Genomic DNA, 21,937 nt, shown 5'->3' with positions numbered 1-21,937 from the left:
CACAATAACTTGCATTTATCTCGTGCTTTTAACAAAATAAACATTGCCAAGGCGCTCTGCAAATAGTGGCAAGGAAATATGCAGAGAGCCGGAGAGTGAGCGTGATTGGGGCAGGGAGGGAACTAAAAGCTTGGTCGAACAGATGGGTTTGGAGAAGAGCGAGGTTTTGGGAGAGAATTCCAGAGAGTGAAGCCAAGGTAGTCGAAGCAATTGCGGGGGGGGGGGGGGGCTCTGCTTCTGACGAGAGGGTCTCCAGCCACAAGATTAACCGGACTTTCCTCTCCATAGTCGCTGATGCAGCTGCTGTGGACTTGAACCTTTGGCCAGGGATTTCCCCCCTGCCCATTGACTGCTGCCCCATCGCACCTTGTAACCCCCGACCACACTGTACAGCTATTGACCCGCTGAGGAACTGGAGCAGTCGAACTTGGTTACTCATTAGGGTTGAAAAAGAGCCAGATCAAAATACTTAGCAATTCATGATGTAACAGTGTGGGGGTTCGCAGGAGGGAGAGGGAGCCAATCTTCACTGTTCATTAAAATGAGGCCACTTCCAGCAGTTGAAATGTGCATTTCTCCACTGCCTCGGTCTGGTTTCCCCGAGGGTCACACTTTCCTCACTCTCCCCCTCAGAATACTGCGAAGGCAGCCCGCACTCTCACTCCCTGAGACACGTGGGATACATTGCCCGTCACAACGGTTAAAGTGTGCCAGCAGATCATTTATTACACCGACACTTGCAGTTCTCATTAATTAGCTCCGCACGCTGACGAACTCAAACACCGACTCACTGGCAAAGAAGAGAAGGGCACTGCGGGGGGCAAAGAGTCAGTTCACAGGATAAGCTCATTGATGGCAGAGATTAAAGGTTACTATTCCTGGTAATCCAATGGCCACCCACAGGGGAAACCAAACTACAGAGGAAGCCACCCGGGCAGAGTCCCTGTTTGATGTGTTTGGATGTACAGCCCCTCGAGCCTGCTCCACCATTCAATTAGATCTTCAGACTCAAACTCCATTTACCCCGCCTTGCTCCTTATCCCTCGATACCCTCACCCAACAAAAACCCATCAAGCTCAGCCCTGAAAATTCCAATTAATCCACAACCTTTATATTCGTTAAAATCTCATCAGCTCCTTCGAGCGTCAGTGAAGAATTATTGTTCCAGGGGTGTTGTGAACCACTACTTTTTGCACATTGTCAGAAGTTGTACATTTTAAATCCGCAATTTTCCACAATTTCATCAATTTTTAAAGAGAAAACTGTGCAAGGAGAAATGTGTAGCACTGTGGGAAAGAGCAGGAGCGAGTAGGCCTAAATGGATCGCTCTTTCAAACAGGCACTGGCACTGAACGATGGGCCAAATGGCGGTAATATAGTGCTTCCCCTAGTGGACTACTGTGGCACTGCAACCACTGCCACAGATAATAAAAGGATCATGTGGTTTAGCCACATGATGATGTATTGGAGCCATCTTGTAAAAAGTGTGTTTGTCAGTAAATGTCAGAAGACATTGTCAGTAAATGTCAGAAGACTACATCACAATGGCCTGCTTCTGTGCTGTAGGACTCATACATGTTTATGAAAGAAGAGAATGGTGGAAGAAGGCAGCAAAGATAAAACCCAGATCATTATTTTATTATATGTTCACCGCACTGTCTGTTAGATATCTCGCATTAAGAGTTACACAATTGGTGCGTTTCCACCTCTGAGGGTGTCTGGGTAATGGAGGCAGAGTCTTAGCCCCAGCCTGAAATCTCTCTCGTGTCCTCCGTCACGAAACGTTAACACATCCTTTTACTGTGAATGTGGAATGAAACTCCGAGTTATTTTCTGGAAGGGAACGCTGTTGGCTTTGCCCGTGGTTGCGTGAATATACAAATACGGTCAGGGGTCAGGTAATCTCGCGCAGTTGACCTGCCGGAGGAGAGTCGTTATACATTAATTACATCAGAAGATCCTGCAAATCCCCTGGGAGGACAGACGCACCAACGTTAACGTCCTCAATCAGGCCAACAGGCCAGCATCGAAACACTGACCACACTCGGCCAGCTCCGCTGGACGGGCCGCATTGTTCACATGCCCGACACGAGACTCCCAAAGCAAGCGCTCTACTCGGAACTCCTACACGGCAAGCGAGCCCCAGGTGGGCAGAGGAAACATTTCACGGACACCCTCAAAGCCTCCCTGATAAAGTGCAACATTCCCACCGACACCTGGGAGTCCCTGGCCAAAGACCGCCCCAAGTGGAGGAAGTGCATCCGGGAGGGCGCTGAGCACCTCGAGTCTCGTCGCCGAGAACATGCAGAAACCAAGCGCAGGCAGCGGAAGGAGCGTGTGGCAAACCAGTCCCACCCACCCTTTCCCTCAACCACTGTCTGTCCCACCTGTGACAGAGACTGTAGTTCCTGTATTGGACTGTTCAGTCACCTGAGAACTCACTTTTAGAGTGGAAGCAAGTCTTCCTCGTCTCCGAGGGACTGCCTGTGATATTGATGATGATTACATCAGAAGTTCTCCCAATGTCTGAAATCCTAGTTGTGTGCGAAGCTGCAGATACACAACAGTCACTATTCTTGAGGTAACTGTTGGACGATAATGACATCCGTCAAAAGTACTACCTGAAAGCTAACATTTACTAAAAATAGGCTCGCACTCCCGTCAGAAGAGCTGTTTTGATCTGGAGTGTCTAAAGCTTGCGTGACATAGAAGTACGAGTTGCAACTCCACATCCTCTTCTGTCAACTCTGTTACAGGTGACGGCAGTGAGATGGATGTCCATGGAGTGTAGGAGTGCCCATGTCACCATCCTCAAAGAGAGGCATAAAAAGTTCTGAAAAATGACTCCTAATAGATTTCAAACACTCTATTAGTTGGGTTTCAGAAAAAGTTTAAAGTATTGTGTACATCAAGCATTGCATTGTGATTTATCTTTTGTATCTGTAGAATTATAAATCGTAAATAAATTTCACTAATAGATTTAGCCTGAACAACATAATCTCTCAGAGGGGAAACAGGTGCTGGATGTGTAAGGACTTGAATCTCAGTGTTATTTCCTTTAAAACTGATGCTTTGCTGTAGATTTGAGAGTAAATACTGTTTTTGTGCATTCTGTTAGGTTAAGCGCGAGCTGCAATGAACTACATCTGTTGTCTAATGATATTTTGATGATACAAGCAAGAGCTCAGGAGTCTGACCATCAGTATCGATTAGAAAGGTCATCAAGGTTTTAATGTAAATATATATCGTGGTCCCGATGACATTGCTGATATATTGGAACCATCGATTTCACGCCGCAGGTTTGTGCCAATCTCTGAGCCAGGAATGTTCTGGGACAGGACTCGACTGAAAACTCATCACATGTATAAAGTGAAAGTTGGTTATAACAAGCACTTGTAGTGTCAGCCGGGGCTCAGTGGTAGCACTCTCACCTCTGTGTCAGAAGGTCGTGGGTTCAAGCACCACTCAGGGACTTGAGTAAATAAATCGAGGCTGACACTCCCAGTGCAGTGCTGGGGGAGTGCCGCACTGTCGGAGGTGCAGTGCTGGGGGAGTGCCGCACTGTCGGAGGGGCAGTACTGAGGGAGCGCTGCACTGTCGGAGGGGCAGTGCTGAGGGAGTGCCGAACTTTCGGAGGGGCAGTACTGAGGGAGTGCTGCACTGTCGGAGGGACAGTACTGAGGGGGTGCTGCACTGTCGGAGGGGCAGTACTGAGGGAGTGCTGCACTGTCGGAGGGGCAGTACTGAGGGAGCGCCGCACTGTCGGAGGGGCAGTGCTGAGGGAGTGCCGAACTTTCGGAGGGGCAGTACTGAGGGAGTGCTGCACTGTCGGAGGGACAGTACTGAGGGAGTGCTGCACTGTCGGAGGGACAGTGCTGGGGGAGTGCCGCACTGTCGGAGGGGCAGTACTGAGGGAGCGACGCACTGTCGGAGGGGCAGTACTGAGGGAGTGCCGCACTGTCGGAGGGGCAGTACTGAGGGAGCGCTGCACTGTCGGAGGGGCAGTGCTGAGGGAGTGCCGAACTTTCGGAGGGGCATACTGAGGGAGTGCTGCACTGTCGGAGGGACAGTACTGAGGGAGTGCCGAACTTTCGGAGGGGCATACTGAGGCAGCGCTGCACTGTCGGAGGGGCAGTCTTTCAGATGCGACGTTAAACCGAGGCCCCATCTGCTCTCTCAGGTGGATATAAAAGATCCCATGGCACTATTTCGAAGAAGAGCAGGGGAGTTATCCCTGATGTCATGGGGCCAATATTTATCCCTCAATCAACATAACAAAAACAGAATATCTGGTCATTATCACGTTGCTGTATGTGGGAGTTTGCTGTGTGCAATTTGGCTGCCGCGTTTCCTACATTACAACAGTGACCACACTTCCAAAAGGTACGCCATTGGCTGTAAAGCGCCTTGGGACTGGGACATCCGGTAGTTGTAAAGGTGCTATAGAAATGTAAGTCTTTCTTTCTTTTATTCAGCACCTTCCATGGCCACAGGACATCGCAAAGCGCTTCACAGACAACAAGTTACTTTTGAAATGTAGTCACTGTTGCAATTGGAATGTTTTATTACGTTAAAGGCATTATATAAATATAAGTAACTAGTGGGGTGCCGCAGGGATCAGTGCTGGGACACCAACTATTTACAATCTATATCAACGACTGGGAAGAAGGGACTGAGTGTAACGTAGCCAAGTTTGCTGTCGTTACAAAGATGGGAGGACACAAAAACCTACAAAAGGACATAGACAGGCTCAGTGAGTGGGCAAAAATTTGGCAGATGGAGTATAATGTTGGTAAGTGTGAAGTTATGCACTTTAGCAGAAAAAAAAAAATCAAGGAGCAAGTTATTATTTAAATGGAGAAAGATTGCAAAGTGCTGCAGTACAGCGGGACCTGGAGGTACTTGTGCATGAAACACAAAAGGATAGTATGCAGGTACAGCAAGTGATCAGGAAGGCCAATGGTATCTTGGTCTTTATTGCAAAGGCGATGGAATATAAAAGCAGGGAGGTCTTGCTACAGTTATATAGGGTATTGGTGAGGCCACACCTGGAGTACTGTGTGCATTTTTGTTTTCCATATTTTCGAAAAGATATACTTGCTTTGGAGGCAGTTCAGAGAGGGTTCACTAGGTTGATTCCGGGGATGAGGGGGTTGACTTATGAGGAAAGGTTGAGTAGGTTGGGCCTCTACTCGGTGGAGTTCAGAAGAATGAGAGGTGATCTTATCGAAACCTATAAGGTTATGAGGGGGCTTGACAAGGTGGATGCAGAGAGAATGTTTCCACTGATGGGGGAGACTAGAACTAGAGGGCATAATCTTAGAATAAGGGGCCGCCCATTTAAAACAGAGATGAGGAGGAATTTCTTCTCTCAGAGGGTTGTAAATCTATGGAATTCGCTGCCTTAGAGAGCTGTGGAGGCTGGGACATTGAATAAATTTAAGATAGAAATAGGCAGTTTCTTAAATGATAAGGGGATAAGGGGTTATGAGGAGCGGGCGGGGAAGTGGAGCTGAGTCCATGATCGGATCAGCCATGATCGTATTAAATGGCGGAGCAGGCCCGAGGGGCTGTATGGCCTACTCCTGCTCCTATTTCTTATGTTCTTATGTTAAGTTGTTGTTGTTGTAACGTAGGGAAAATGGCAGCCAATTTGCGCACAGCAAGCTCCCACAAACAGCAAAGAGATGATGACCAGGACACGCAGTTTGTTGGAGTGATTGTTTCTCACACCAGGATTGTTCCAGTTGTACTGCAGTTGATTGAGACCTCCTGCTGGTACTGGTTTTTAAAAGCATTCATGGGATGTGGGCATTTATTGCCCCTCCCTATAATTGCCCTTGAGAAGATGGTGGTGAGCCGCCTTATATAACTGAGTGGTTTACTGGGTCATTTCAGAGGGCAGTTGGGAGTCACATATCGGCCAGACCGGGTAAGGACGGCAGATTCCCTTCCCGAAAGGACATTAGTGAACCCGATGTGTTTTTACAACAATCCAGTAGTTTAATGGTCACCATTACTTTAAATTCCAGATTTTTTGCTTTAATTTCTTTCTATTTAATTAACTGAATTTAAATTCCCCAGCTGCCGTGGTGGGATTTGAACTTGTGTCCCCAGATCATTAGCCCAACCTCTGGATTACTGGTCCAGTGACATCACCACTGTGCTACCATTCCAGGGTGCTCAGGTTGGGAGCATATTCCAGCTCAGATATCACCAGCAGCGTCCGCTTCAACACACATAAACTGCACCAACTGTAAAGTGCCCAATAGCAGCGACTGGACTGGCTCGGGCCCTGCCTCTACTCCCACCCACCCACAGACACCTTCCTTTACACCTCCAAAACAATGCCCATTTCCTCCCCTAGCATTTATACAGTGCATGAAACGCAGTAAATCGGCCCAAAGTGCTTCCCAGGAGCGTTAGCAAACAATGCAATGAAACGCCCAATGTGTGTGGGCCACCTCGTTGCTAACCATTTTGTTTCAGCCCCTCGCCCCATCTCTTTCCCCACAGTGTGGCTAAGTTCACATCGAGCCAGGCTAGTGGATATTAGGTCAGGTGACCAAAGGCATGGTCAGAGAGGGAGGTTTTGAGGAGGAAGAGAGAGAGGTAGAGAGGTGGAGAGGTTTAGGGAGGGAGTTCTAGAGCTTGGGGCCCAGGCAACAGAAGGCACGGCCACCAATGTTGAGTGATTATAATCGGGGATGCTCAAGAGGGCAGAATTAGAGGAGCGCAGAGATCTCGGGGGGTTGTGGGGCTGGAGGAGATTACAGAGATAGGGAGGGGCGAGGGCCATGGAGGGATTTGTAAACAAGGATGAGGATTTTAAACTTGAGGCATTGCTGGACCGGGAGCATATGAAGTTAATTATGTGTTAAATGCAGGCTGCTATTTTTACCCAGTGAGCCCACACATCATGGCCATTACCTCACACTGACACTGACTCATTCACTGTGTATATTCAGAAATAATTAGAGTTTAACAGAATTACTTTTCTCCAGTTAAATATTTGACTGATTGGTGATAGGGGTACTTAGTCAGTCAGAATTGTCCATTTCCACAAGTATCTTAGAATCTTAGAATGGTTACAGCATAGAACATAAGAACATAAGAAATAGGAGCAGGAGTAGGCCATACAGCCCCTCGGGCCTGCTCTGCCATTTAATATCATGGCTGATTCGATCTTGGACTCAGCTCCACTTCCCTGCCCACTCCCTATAACCCCTTATCCCCTTATCAGTTAACAAAGTCAATCTCGGTCTTAAATTTATTCAATGTCCCAGCTTCCACAGCTCTCTGAGGCAGCGAATTCCACAGATTTACAACCCTCTGAGAGAAGAAATTCCTCCCCATCTCTGTTTTAAATGGGCGGCCCCTTATTCTAAGACCATGCCCCCTAGTTCTAGTCTCCCCTATCAGTGGAAACATCCTCTCTGCATCCACCTTGTCAAGCCCCCTCATAATTTTATATGTTTCGACAAGATCACCTCTCATTCTTCTGAATTCCAATGAGTAGAGGCCCAACCTACTCAACCTTTCCTCATAAGTCAACCACCTCATCCCAGGAATCAACCGAGTGAACCTTCTCTGAACTGCCTCCAAAGCAAGTATATATTTTCTCAAATATGGAAACCAAAACTGCACGCAGTATTCCAGGTGTGGCCTCACCAATACCCTGTATAACTGTAGTAAGACTTCCATCCCCTTTGCAATAAAGGCCAAGATACCATTGGCCTTCCTGATCACTTGCTGCATACTATCCTTTTGTGTTTCATGCACAAGTACCCCCAGGTCCCGCTGCACTGCAGCACTTTGCAATCTTTCTCCATTTAAATAATAACTTGCTCTTGGATTTTTTTCTGCCAAAGTGCATGACCTCACACCTTCCAACATTATACGCCATCTGCCAAATTTTTGCCCATTCACTTAGCCTGTCTATATCCTTTTGCAGATTTTTTGTGTCCTCCTAACACATTGCTTTTCCTCCCATCTTTGTATCGTCAGCAAACTTGGCTACGTTACACTCAGTCCCTTCTTCCAAGTCGTTAATATAGATTGTAAATAGTTGGGGCCCCAGTACTGATCCCTGCGGCACCCCACTAGTTATGATTGCCAACCCGAGAATGAACCATTTATCCCGACTCTCTGTTTTCTGTTAGTTAGTCAATCCTCTATCCATGCTAATATATTACCCCCAACCCCTTGAACTTTTATCTTGTGCAGTAACCTTTTATGTGGCACCTTGTCAAATGCCTTCTGGAAATCCAAATACACCACATCCACTGGTTCCCCTTTATCCACCCTGTTTGTTACATCCTCAAAGAATTCCAGCAAATTTGTCAAACATGACTTCCCCTTCATAAATCCATGCTGACTCTGCCTGACTGAATATTGCTTTACCAAATGTCCTGCTACTGCTTCTTTAATAATGGACTCCAACATTTTCCCAACCACGGATGTTAGATTAAGGGTCTATAGTTTCCTGCTTTTTGTCGGCCTCCTTTAAATAGGGGCATTACATTTGCAGTTTTCCAATCTGCTGGGACCTCCCCAGAATCCAGGGAATTTTGGTAAATTACAACCAATGCATCCACAATCCCTGCCGCTACTTCTCTTAAGACCCGAGGATGCAAGCCATCAGGTCCAGGGGATTTATACATTGGAAGGAGGCCATTCGGCCCATCGAGCCCGTGCCGGCTCTCTGCAAGAGCACCTCAGCCAGTCCCCCTCCCCCTCCCTTTCCCCGTAGCCCTGCAATTGTTTTCCTTCAGGAACTTATCCAACTCTAGTTTGAAAGCCACGATTGAGTCTGCCTCCACCACCCTCTCAGGCAGCGCATTCCAGATCCTAACCACTCGCTGTGTAAAAAAGTTTCCCCTCGTGTCGCCTTTGGTTCTTCTGCCAATCACCTTAAATCTGTGTCCTCTGGTTCTCGACCTTTCCACCAATGGGAACAGTTTCTCTCGATCGACTCTGTCCAGACCCCTCATGATTTTGAACACCTCGATCAAATCTCCTCTCCACCTTCTCTGCTCCAAGGAGAACAACCCCAGCTTCTCCAGTCTATCCATGTCACTGAAGTCCCTCATCCCTGGAACCATTCTCGTAAATCTCCCTCTGCACCCTCTCTAAGGCCTTCACATCCTTCCTAAAGTGCTGGGCCCAGAATTGGACACAATACTCCAGTTGAGGCCGAACCAGTGTTTTATACAGGTTCATCATAACTTCCTTGCTGTTGTACTCTGTGCCTCTATTTAAGAAGCCCAGGATCCCGTGTGCTTCTTTAACCGTTTTCTCAACCTGCCCTGCCACCTTCAACGATTTGTGCCCATATACCCCCCAGTCTCTCTGTTCATGCCCCCCCTTTAAATTATATCGCCTCTCCTCGTTCTTCCCACCAAAATGTATCAATTTGCACTTTCCTGCGTTAAATTTCATCTGCCACATGTTCCCCCATTCCACCGGCCTGTCTATTTCTTCCTTAAGTCTATCACTATCCTCCTTAATACAGAGAGATGTGTCTGTGAAACTCTACCACACAAGTAAATGCTCATTGAAGGTGGCTCAGTGGGCAGCTCTCTCATCTCTGCGTCAAAATGTTGTGGGTTCAAGCCCCACTCCAGAGACTAGAGTACAAAAATCCAGGCTGACACTCCCAGTGCAGTACTGAGGGAGTGCTGCACTGTCGGAGGGGCAGTACTGAGGGAGCCTCCGCTGCACTGTCGGAGGGCAGTACTGAGGGAGCGCCGTACTGAGGGAGCGCCGCACTGTCGGAGGGGCAGTACTGAGGGAGCGCCGCACTGTCGGAGGGGAAGTACTGAGGGAGCGCCGCACTGTCGGAGGGGCAGTACTGAGGAGCGCCGCACTGTCGGAGGGGCAGTACTGAGGAGCGCCGCACTGTCGGAGGGGCAGTACTGAGGGAGCGCCACACTGTCGGAGGGGCAGTACTGAGGGAGTGCTGCATTGTCGGAAGGGCAGTACTGAGAGTGCTGCACTGTTGGAGGAGCAGTACTGAGGGAGTGCTGCACTGTCGGAGGTGCTGTTTTTTGGATGAGACTTTAAACCGAGGCCCCGTCTGATCTCTCAGCTGAACATAAAAGATCCCATGGCACTATTTCGAAGACAAGCAGGGGAGGTCTCCCTGGTCTCCTGATCCTTCAATCAACACCCAAAAAAAGATTATCTGCTCATTATCACATTGCTGTGTGTGGGAGCTTGCTGTGCCCAAAGTTGTCTGCCGTGTTTCCCACATTGCAACAGTGACTACACTCCAAAAGTGCTTCATTGGCTGTAAAGCGCTGTGGGACGTCCTGGGGTCGGGAAAGGCGCTATATAAATGCAAGTTTTATTTGTTCCTGTCTATCACCTCGCGACAAAATTTCTCTTGTGAGTCATGACACTAATATTGATGTGAATTTGTTGGGAGGAGGCGGAGTGAAATTAGAATTACATTTCAGGGAAGGCCTCTTGTTTTACATTCAAACACGTATGTATAAAACAGTGTGAGTGAATGTGCCCAAAGATAAAGCGGAAATGTTTGCCCATTCTGTCTGGGTGTCGGACAGTGACAAGGTGCTGAGTGGGTTAACACGGAGCGCTTTGCAAACCTGTGCATTACCACAAGGAAATGTGAAATTCATTGATTTGCAAGCCACGTACAATTCTTTTTAAATTGCTTGTTGCGGCAATTAAGCGGCCCGTTGCATTAAGTAACAGTGACCTTTTGCACTTGGTAGTGCTCGGTGCTGCAGTGCTGGATCACATTGCATTATTTACACACATCTGCCGGAGGGGCACATCTGGGTGTGAAGCTCACATCTCAAGGCACGGCCCAGGATCACTGTGGTGGCAGCACAACATCGGCATCACACGGGGAGATGGGGATCCATTTTGCAATTTGTCTTGTGTTAAAAAAAGAAGCTCTGTTGCAGTTTTCCTCTCTGGAGGGATACGGATTGCAGCGTTTGTTTAACACTACTGGATAGAGGCTGCCGAGTACCCAGGGTACTTTGCATTATTGATCATGCTCAAAAAGGGTCAGGATTGGTGAATTAAGAAAGTGGGGGGGAAACAGAATAGTATTCATCTCAGTCAGCTTTGCATCTTGTATCGGAGATATTTCCAGGGGAGACTGTGAACTACTGAATCTCACAGGCACCAGGGACTGGCTTAGTGTGTTAGTGAGTGTGTGTCAGTGTCAGTGTGAGTCTGTGTGTGTCAGTGTGTGTCAGAGTGAGTGTGTGAGTGTATGTGTTTGTGTGTGTGTGTCAGTGAGTGTGTGTGTGTATGTGTCAGGGTGTCAGTGTGAGTCTGTGTGTGTCAGTGTGAGTGTGTCAGTGAGTGTGTGACAGTGTGAGTGTGTGTGTGTCAGTGAGTGTGTGTGTCTGTGTGTGTCAGTGTGAGTGTGTCAGTGAGTGTGTGAGTGTATGTGTTTGTGTGGGTGTGTGTGTGTCAGTGAGTGTGTGTTAGTGTGTGTGTGTGTCAGTGTGAGTCTGTGTGTGTCAGTGTGAGTGTGTCAGTGAGTGTGTGAGTGTGTCAGTGTGAGTGTGCGTGAGTGTGTGTGTGTCAGTGAGTGTGTGTGTGTCAGGGTGTCAGTGTGTGTGTCAGTGTGTGTGTGTGTCAGTGAGTGTGTCAGTGAGTGTGTGTGTGTGTGTCAGGGTGTCAGTGTGGGTCTGTGTGTGTCAGTGTGAGTGTGTCAGTGAGTGTGTCAGTGAGTGTGTGTGTGTGTCAGGGTGTCAGTGTGAGTCTGTGTGTGTCAGTGTGAGTGTGTCAGTGAGTGTGTGATAGTGAGTGTGTGTGTGTGTCTGTGAGTGTGTGTGTGTGTCTGTGAGTGTGTGTGTGTCAGTGAGTGTGTGTGGGTGTCAGTGTGAGTGTATGTGTGTCAGTGAGTGTGTGTGTGTCAGGGTGTCAGGGTGTGTGTCAGTGTGAGTGTGTCAGTGAGTGTGTCAGTGTGAGTGTGTGTGTGTGTGAGTGTATGTGTGTCAGTGAGTGAGTGTGTGAGTGTGAGTGTATGTGTGTCAGTGAGTGTGAGAGTGAGTGAATGTGTGAGTGTGAGTGTATGTGTGTCAGTGAGTGTGTGACAGTGTGAGTGTGTGTGTGTGTGTCAGGGTGTCAGTGTGAGTCTGTGTGTGTCAGTGTGAGTGTGTGTGTGTGTGTGTCAGTGAGTGTGAGTGTGTGTGTGTGCACACAGCAATGCAGAGGCAACACGGAGGTGCCTTTCTGCTGAATGTCGTGGGTTGGATTTAAACGCGACACCACATCAGCAAACAAAACAGGCAGGCGACAGAAAATGCTCCCGCGGCTCAGCGACCGAAAGGGAATCCGATTCTTTTGCTGAAAGCCTCTTTTTTTTTTTAAAGCACGTCAGTCCAACAGCAGCAGAAAGCAAAGATTAAGAGGCAGCCGCGGCGAGAGGAGCTGTGATATAATCTCCCCTTGCTGCATTGGAGCCGGGGCATGTGTGAGAGTGTGTGGGTGAGTGTGTGGTTGTGTATTGAGGGGGTGTTGGTGAGGTTGTCTGTGGGTGGGTGTGGGGTGTGTGTGTTTGTCACTGTGTCTGTCTGTGGGTGAGTGTGTGTGTGTGTGTGTGGCTGGGGGTGTGTGGGTGTGTGTGTGTGTGGGTGGGGGTGTGTGTTTGGGTGGGGGGGTGTGGGTGTGTGTGTGTGGGTGAGTGTGTGGGTGTGTGTGTGGCTGGGGGGGGGTGGTGTGTGGGTGTGTGTGTGTGTGGGGGGGGGGGGTGTGTGTGGCTGGGGGGGGGTGGTGTGTGGGTGTGTGTGTGTGTGTGGGGGGGGGGGTGTGTGTGTGGCTGGGGGGTGTGGGTGTGTGCCACACTGTGTGAGAGTGAGTGTGGGTGTGGGTGTCACTGTGTGACTGTGAGGGTGGGGGCGACACACGGACCAGCAGAAAGCCCCCCGCTCACACCGAGACCCCGAGAGAGCCCAGGCTGCGGCAGAGGGTCGCAGTGAGAGAGACAGCAGCCTACCTGGGGAAGCGGGGCTCCGGACGCGCTGAGCCGGATCGCCGGCTGGTGAGTCGGTGCCTTGTGTTCCGCGATAGTCTTCGGCCTGTCCGCACAGAGGCTGCCCTTGCCCCGGTGTCTGAGTGCTCGCCACCCCGGGGGGCTGTGTGTGGCACTGCCCGGCCCCCTCTCTGAGCTGCAGATTGCTGGTGTGTTTAAAGCTCAGGAATCTCCTGCACTCACTTCCCCAACACCCAGTGGGCTGATCCAAGCCTCTGTACAGCCAGCCTCTGTCTGTCTGTCTCCCACTGCCCAATCACACAGCACCAGCCCCACCGGAGGCTTTACCTGCTCGCAATCCTCAAATAGCCAGCCGCAGCTCGCAGCTACACCGCTTGCAAAATATAAATATCAAAATATAAAGGCAAGGGCCGAATCTCAGCTTCCTCACTCAGCAAGCGTAGCTCGGCCGACCAGCACAGCCCTGGGCAAACATCCACCCACTCACCCTCACCCATCCCATCCCCACCCACTCACCCTCACCCATCCCATCCCCACCCACTCACCCTCACCCATTCCATCCCCACCCACTCACCCTCACCCATCCCACCCCCACCCACCCTCACCCATTCCATCCCCACCACATCCCCACCCACACATTCCCCACCCATCCTCACCCATTCCATCCCCACCCACTCACCCTCACCCATTCCATCCCCACCCACTCACCCTCACCCATTCCATCCCCACCCACTCACCCTCACCCATTCCATCCCCACCACATCCCCACCCACACATTCCCCACCCATCCTCACCCATTCCATCCCCACTGCTAACCCCCACCCTGCAAGATGCTACATTTAACATCAACTGCCCTTCTTACAGAAGGCAGCTTTGGGCAGTGCCAGTCAAGCAAGGACATTCACCAGTGTAGCTTATTAATAGATCATATTCAGCAGACATAATTAGATTAGATTAACCCTTTCATGAAGGTTCAAACGACCTCTCAAAATAACCATCCTTTTGTTCCCCAAAGAGAAAACGGCAGATGCAGCAACTATAAAACCTTCAGAAAATATACAATATTACAACCCGAGGCTGAGAACATCAGAAATAGGAACAGGAGTCGGCCATTTGGCCTCTCGAGCCTGCTCCGCCATTTAATACGACCACGGCTGATCTGCTCATGGACTCAGCTCCACTTCCCTGCCCGCTCCCCATAACCCTTTACTCCCTTATCGCTCAAAAATCTGTCTATCTCCGCCTTAAATATATTCAATGACGCAGCCTCCGCAGCTCTCTGGAGCAGAGAATTCCACAGATTTACAACCCTCTGAGAGAAGAAATTCCTCCTCATCTCAGTTTTAAATGGGCGGCCCCTTATTCTGAGACTATGCCCCCTAGTTTTAGTTTCCCCTATGAGTGGAAACATCCTCTCTGCATCCACCTTGTCGAGCCCCCTCATTATCTTATATGTTTCGTTAAGATCACCTCTCATTCTTCTGAACTCCAATGAGTATAGGCCCAACCTACTCACCCTATCTTCATAAGTCAACCCCCTCATCTCAGGAATCAACCGAGGGAACATTCTCTGAACAGCCTCCAATGCAAGAATATCCTTCCTTAAATATGGAGACCAAAACTGTACACAGTACTCCAGGTGTGGCCTCACCAATACCCTGTACAGTTGTAGCAGGACTTCCCTGCTTTTATACTCCATCCCCCTTGCAATAAAGGCCAACATTGCATTGGCCTTCCTGATTATTTGCTGTACCTGTATATTCATTTTTTGTGTTTCATTCACAAGGACCCCCAGGTCCCTCTGTACTGCAGCACTTTGCAATTTTTCTCCATTTAAATTATAATTTGCTTTTCTATTTTTTCTGCCAAAGTGGATAACCTCACATTTTCCCACATTATACTCCATCTGCCAAATGTTTGCCCACTCACTTAGCCTGTCTATATCCTTTTGCAGATTTTTTGTGTCCTCCTCACAACTTGCTTTCCCACCAGCTTTGTATCATCAGCAAACTTGGCTACATTACATTCGGTCCCTTCATCCAAGTCATTAATATAGATTGTAAATAGTTGGGGTCCCAGCACCAATCCCTGTGGCATCCCACTAGTTACTGATTGCCAACCGGAAAATGACCCATTTATCCCGACTCTCTGTTTTCTGTTAGTTAGCCAATCCTCTATCCATGCTAATATATTACCCCCAACCCCGTGAACTTTTATCTTGTGCAGTAACCTTTTATGTGGCACCTTATCAAATGCCTTCTGGAAATCCAAATACACCACATCCCCTGGTTCCCCTTTATCCATCCTACTCATTACATCCTCAAAGAACTCCAGCAAATTTGTCAAACATGATTTCCCTTTCATAAAACTATGCTGACTCTACTTGATTGAATTTTGCTTTTCCAAATGTCCTGCTACTGCTTCCTTAATAATGGACTCCAGCATTTTCCCAACGACAGATGTTAGGCTAACTGGTCTATAGTTTCCTGCTTTTTGTCTGCCTCCTTTTTAAAATAGGGGTGTTACATTTGCGGTTTTCCAATCCGCTGGGACTGCCCCAGAATCCAGGGAATTTTGGTAGATTACAACCAATGCATCCACTATCTCTGCAGCCACTTCATTTAAGACCCTAGGATGTAAGCCATCAGGTCCAGGAGACTTGTCCGCCTTTAGTCCCATTATTTTACCAAGTACTACTTCATTAGTGATAGTGATTGTATTAAGTTCCTCCCTCCCTATAGCCCTTTGATTATCCACTATTGGGATATTTTTAGTGTCTTCTACCGTGAAGACCGATGCAAAATATTTGTTCAATGTCTCTGCCAACATTAACGGTACTGTTAAGGTTTCAGGAGCTGGTGTTTGAGGAGGCCGGATTTTATATTGTAATGAATGAGGGGTGCGGAACAAGCTGGTTATTGAGAGACAGGTGCAACTATATCGACCAGCGAGGAACCTTAAACAACATAAATTAAAGAAAGACTTGCATTTCTATAGCGCCTTTCACTATCTCAGGATGTGCCAAAGTGCTTTACAGCCAATGGAGTACTTTTGAAGTGTAGTCACTGTTGTAATGTGGGAAACACGGCAGGCAATTTATGCACAGCAAGCTCCCACAAACTGTAATATGATAATGACCAGATCATGTTTTTTTTTGTGATGTTGATTAAAGGATCAATATTGGCCCCACAACACCGGGGAGAACTCCCCTGCTCTTCTTCCAATAGTGCCCATGGGATGTTTTATGTCCACCTGAGAGAGCAGACAGGGTCTTGGTTTAATGTCTCATCTGAAAGACGGCACCTCCCACATGCAATGCTTCCTCAGTACTGCCGCTCTGACAATGCAACACTCCCTCAGTACTGTCCCTCCGACAATGCAACACTCCCTCAGTACTGTCCCTCCGACATTGCAGCGCTCCCTCAGTACTGCCCTCCCTCAGTGCAGCGCTCCCTCAGTACTGCCCCTCTGACAATGCAACACTCCCTCAGTACTGTCCCTCCGACAGTGCAGCGCGCCCTCAGTACAGTCCCTCCGACATTGCAGCACTCCCTCAGTACTGCTCCTCCAATAGTGCAGCACTCCCTCAGTACTGCTCCTCCAATAGTGCAGCACTCCCTCAGTACTGCCCCTCCGATGGTGCGGCGCTCCCTCAGTACTGCCCCTCCGACAGTACGGCGCTCCCTCAGTATTGCCCCTCCGACAGTGCAGCACTCCCTCAGTACTGCCCCTCCGACAGTGCAGCACTCCCTCAGGACTGCCCCTCCGACAGTACGGTGCTCCCTCAGGACTGCCCCTCCGACAGTGCAGCACTCCCTCAGTACTGCCCCTCCGACAGTGCGGCGCTCCCTCAGTACTGCACTGGGAGTGTCAGCCTGGATTTTGTGCTCAAGCCCCTGGAATGGGACTCGAACCCATGACCTTCTGACTCACAGGCGAGAGTGCTGTTATGATTAGGATTATGATTGGACAAGCTTTATTGTGCAGTTACCAAATTCCGCTCTGTGATCTTTTAATGGAGATGTTAAAGGAAACGGAATAATTCCTTCACTAAAATAGCGAGTGTTTAAGCGATGATAAAGCAGCGATGGTCACTCCCACCCGTAGAGCAAGGACTGCAACCAGCATCGGCATCGCAGGCTGCACTGATCAAACATACCCCTTACTACCAATGCATAGAGAGAACTTGCATTTACACAGCACCTCGCCCCATCCGCAGGCGTCCCAGACTATGTCACACATCAATTCATTGCTTTTGATCGGAAGTCATAGAATCTCACAGCACAGGAGGATCCCATTGGGCCCACCATGCCTGTGCCGGCTCTGTGACAGAGTGATCCAATCAGTCCCACTCTCCCCGCTCTTTCCCCACAGCCCGGCAAACTACCACTTTCCAAGTATTTATCCAATTCTCATTTGAAAGTTACTATTGAATCTGCTCCCACCGCCCTTTCAGGCAGCGCGTTCCCGATCACAACAACTCGCTGCGTAAAAACATTCTCCCCATCTCCCCCTCTGGTTCCATCGCCGATTATCGTCAATCTGTGTCCCCCTGGTTACCGACCCTCCTGTCCCGATCTCCTTATTTAATCTATCAAGACCCCTCATGATTTTGAACACCTCGATCAAATCTCCCGTTAACCTTCACTGCTCCAAGGAAAATAATCCCAGCTTCTCCAGTCTCTCCACGTCACTGAAGTCCCTCATCCCTGGTGCCATTGGCAGTAAATCTCCCTCTGCGCCCTCTCCAAGGCCTTGACATCCTTCCGAAAATGTGGGGCCCAGAATTGGACACAATACTCCAGCTGGGGCCTAACCAGTGTTTTCTCAAGGTTGTTGTTTTGCAGGAGCTCGTTTGTACAAAGCAAGCTCCCACAAACAGTATGTGAGCTGAATGTCCAGTTAGTCTTTTCTCTCCGGCAGAGCGAGTATTGGGGTTGGGGGTAATATATCAGCATGGATAGAGGATTGGCTAACTAACAGAAAACAGAGAGTCGGGATAAATGGGTCATTCTCTGGTTGGCAAGCAGTAACTAGTGGGGTGCCGCAGGGATCAGTGCTGGGACCCCAACTATTTACAATCTATATTAATGACTTGGATGAAGGGACTGAGTGTAACGTAGCCAAGTTTGCTGACAATACAAAGATGGGAGGAAAAGCAATATGTGAGGAGGACACAAAAACCTGCAAAAGGACATAGACAGGCTAAGTGAGTGGACAAAAATTTGGCAGATGGAGTATAATGTTGGAAAGTGTGAAGTTATACACTTTGGCAGAAAAAAATCAAAGAGCAAGTTATTATTTAAATAGAGAAAGACTGCAAAGTGCCGCAGTACAGCAAGACCTGGGGGTCCTGGTGCATGAAACACAAAAGGTTAGTATGCAGGTACAGCAAGTGATCAGGAAGGCCAATTGAATCTTGGCCTTTATTGCAAAGGGGACGGAGTATAAAAGCAGGGAAGTCTTGCTACAGCTATATAAGGTATTGGTGAGGCCACACCTGGAATACTGCATGGAGTTTTGGTTTCCATATTAACAAAAGGATATACTTGCTTTGGAGGCAGTTCAGAGAAGGTTTACTAGGTTGATTCCGGAGATGAGGGGGTTGACTTATGAGGAAAAGTTGAGTAGGTTGGGCCTCTACTCATTGGAATTCAGAAGAATGAGAGGTGATCTTATCGAAACATATAAGATTATGAGGGGGCTTGACAAGGTGGATGCAGAGAGGATGTTTCCACTGATAGGGGAGACTAGAACTAGAGGGCATAATCTTAGAATAAGGGGCCGCCCATTTAAAACTGAGATGAGGAGGAATTTCTTCTCTCAGAGGGTTGTAAATCTGTGGAATTCGCTGCCTCAGAGAGCTGTGGAAGCTGGGACATTGAATAAATTTAAGACAGAGATAGACAGTTTCTTAAACGATAAGGGAATAAGCGGTTATGGGGAGCGAGCGGGGAAGTGGACATAAGAATATAAGAACATAAGAATTAGGAACAGGAGTAGGCCATCTAGCCCCTCGAGCCTGCTCCGCCATTCAAAAGGATCATGGCTGATCTGGCCGTGGACTCAGCTCCACTTACCCGCCCTCTCCCCGTAACCCTTAATTCCCTTATTGGTTAAAAATCTATCTATCTGTGACTTGAATACATTCAATGAGCTAGCCTCAACTGCTTCCTTGGGCAGATAATTCCACAGATTCACAACCCTCTGAGAGAAGAAATTCCTTCTCAACTCGGTTTTAAATTGGCTCCCCCGTATTTTGAGGCTGTGCCCCCTAGTTCTAGTTACCAGTGGAAACAACCTCTCTGCCTCTATCTTGTCTATCCCTTTCATGATTTTAAATGTTTCTATAAGATCACCCCTCATCATTCTGAACTCCAACGAGTAAAGACCCAGTCTACTCAATCTATCATCATAAGGTAACCCCCCTCATCTCCGGAATCAGCCAAGTGAATCGTCTCTGTACCCACTCCAAAACCAGTATATCCTTCCTTAAGTAAGGTGACCAAAACTGCACGCAGTACTCCAGGTGCGGCCTTACCAATACGCTATACAGTTGCAGCAGGACCTCCCTGCTTTTGTACTCCATCCCTCTCGCAATGAAGGCCAACATTCCATTCGCCTTCCTGATTACCTGCTGCACCTGCAAACTAACTTTTTGGGATTCATGCACAAGGACCCCCAGGTCCCTCTGCACCACAGCATGTTGTAATTTCTCCCCATTCAAATAATATTCCCTTTTACTGTTTTTTTTTCCCAAGGTGGATGACCTCACACTTTCCGACATTGTATTCCATCTGCCAAACCTTAGCCCATTCGCTTAATCTATCCAAATCTCTTTGCAGCCTCTCTGTGTCCTCTACACAACCCGCTTTCCCACTAATCTTTGTGTCATCTGCAAATTTTGTTACACTACACTCTGTCCCCTCTGCCAGGTCATCTATGTATATTGTAAACAGTTGTGGTCCCAGCACCGATCCCTGTGGCACACCACTAACCACCGATTTCCAACCCGAAAAGGACCCATTTATCCCGACTCTCTGCTTTCTGTTCGCCAGCCAATTCTCTATCCATGCTAATACATTTCCTCTGACTCCGCGTACCTCTATCTTCTTCAGTAACCTTTTGTGTGGCACCTTATCGAATGCCTTTTGGAAATCTAAATACACCACATCCATCGGTACACCTCTATCCACCATGCTCGTTATATCCTCAAAGAATTCCAGTAAATTAGTTAAACATGATTTCCCCTTCATGAATCCATGCTGTGTCTGCTTGATTGCACTATTCCTATCTAGATGTCCCGCTATTTCTTCCTTAATGATAGTTTCAAGCATTTTCCCCACTACAGATGTTAAACTAACCGGCCTATAGTTACGTGTCTTTTGTCTGCCCCCTTTTTTAAACAGAGGCGTTACATTAGCTGCTTTCCAATCTGCTGGTACCTCCCCAGAGTGCAGAGCATTTTGGTAGATTATAACGAATGCATTTGCTATAACTTCCGCCATCTCTTTTAATACCCTAGGATGCATTTCATCAGGACCAGGGGACTTGTCTACCTTGAGTCCCATTAGCCTGTCCAGTACTACCCCACTAGTGATAGTGATTGTCTCAAGGTCCTCCCTTCCCACATTCCTGTGACCAGCAATTTTTGGCATGGTTTTTGTGTCTTCCACTGTGAAGACCGAAGCAAAATAATTGTTTAAGGTCTCAGCCATTTCCACATTTCCCATTATTAAATCCCCCTTCTCATCTTCTAAGGGGCCAACATTTACTTTAGTCACTCTTTTCCATTTTACATATCTGTAAAAGCTTTTACTATCTGTTTTTATGTTTTGCGCAAGTTTACCTTCGTAATCTATCTTTCCTTTCTTTATTGCTTTTTTAGTCATTCTTTGCTGTTTAAAATTTTCCCAATCCTCTAGTTTCCCACTAACCTTGGCCACCTTATACGCATACAAGTGGAGCTGAGTCCATGATCGGATCAGCCATGATCTTATTAAATGGTGGAGCAGGCTCGAGAGGCTGTATGGCCTATTGCTGCTCCTATTTATTTTTATGTTCTTATGTATTGATGGGTGAGACAGCGAGAGAACTCTTTCTTCAAGGATTGCTGTCCGATCTTTATCATCCACCCGAGTGGACAAAGCGACCTTCGGTTTACTGTCCAATGCCCTCCGACAATGGTGCTCCCCTCAGTATAGCAAAGTGCAGGCGGTATAGTGCGCTGACACAGCCCCAGAACCCAGTGGTCAATCATACACGCGTACTGGAGCTTAATGTCCAACACAAGAGACCCTCGGCAGTTGTGTCTTTAAGTGCAGCGATGAACTAAAGAGTAACATCGATTACTTTCCAGCCGACACATTCTCACTCTCGGCTCCAACCACCGAACTATCTGCCTGCTTTTTATCCTTCCAGCCTGCAAGCTGTTCCTCATCGACTTTAATTGGCTTTAAAGGTTTTTTACGACTCACCTGCCGTGCCTTGGTCATTTCGAAATGTTATACAATTCCTTAAAGCTGTATCCCTATCGCGAATACTCAGCTCTCAAAAGCCTCACAATATGGCTCACATATCATTCCTTGCTCACTGTTACAGTGTGGACTACGTCCTGGACTGGGACCTGACCCCACAACCTTTGGAATCAGAGGCGAGAGTGCCACAAACTGAGCCCAGGCTGATCAAATATTAGGACAATAGATGCCAATTTATCAGTAGCCAACACAGTCTGCATGAAATATATCTATAATATATTCAAATCATACACTTCCTCAAAACCTTACTTCCTGTTATGATTTGTCACACTGCTGTCAGGTTTTTCCCACTATTTATTCCCGTGTCCACATTTATAATGGGATGATCAATGTAAACATGTCACGCTGTAATTATACTCTCCCACCAGTGGTGGCACTGTAGCTCTTCAGTTGCACATTTCACAGCTCCTTAACCTAT

General features: G+C 48.0%; 1 protein-coding gene across 1 annotated transcript in view; it reads right to left on the bottom strand.

The window, feature by feature from the left end:
- The window catches only part of LOC139269264 (peripheral-type benzodiazepine receptor-associated protein 1-like), a 439,285-nt gene extending 417,808 nt beyond the window's left edge, over nucleotides 1–21,477 (bottom strand). Inside the window, exons 1-2 of the mRNA XM_070888352.1 lie at nucleotides 21,335–21,477; nucleotides 12,986–13,067 (exon numbers count right to left, since the gene is read on the bottom strand). Coding sequence (XP_070744453.1) covers nucleotides 12,986–13,067; nucleotides 21,335–21,477 — 225 coding nt within the window. The remainder of the gene's footprint in view (nucleotides 1–12,985; nucleotides 13,068–21,334) is intronic.
- Nucleotides 21,478–21,937: the final 460 nt, after the last annotated feature.

This window comes from Pristiophorus japonicus, chromosome 8, assembly GCF_044704955.1.
Source record: "Pristiophorus japonicus isolate sPriJap1 chromosome 8, sPriJap1.hap1, whole genome shotgun sequence".
NCBI classification, from domain to species: Eukaryota; Metazoa; Chordata; class Chondrichthyes; family Pristiophoridae; genus Pristiophorus; species Pristiophorus japonicus.
This window is presented reverse-complemented; position numbering and strand designations above follow the sequence as displayed.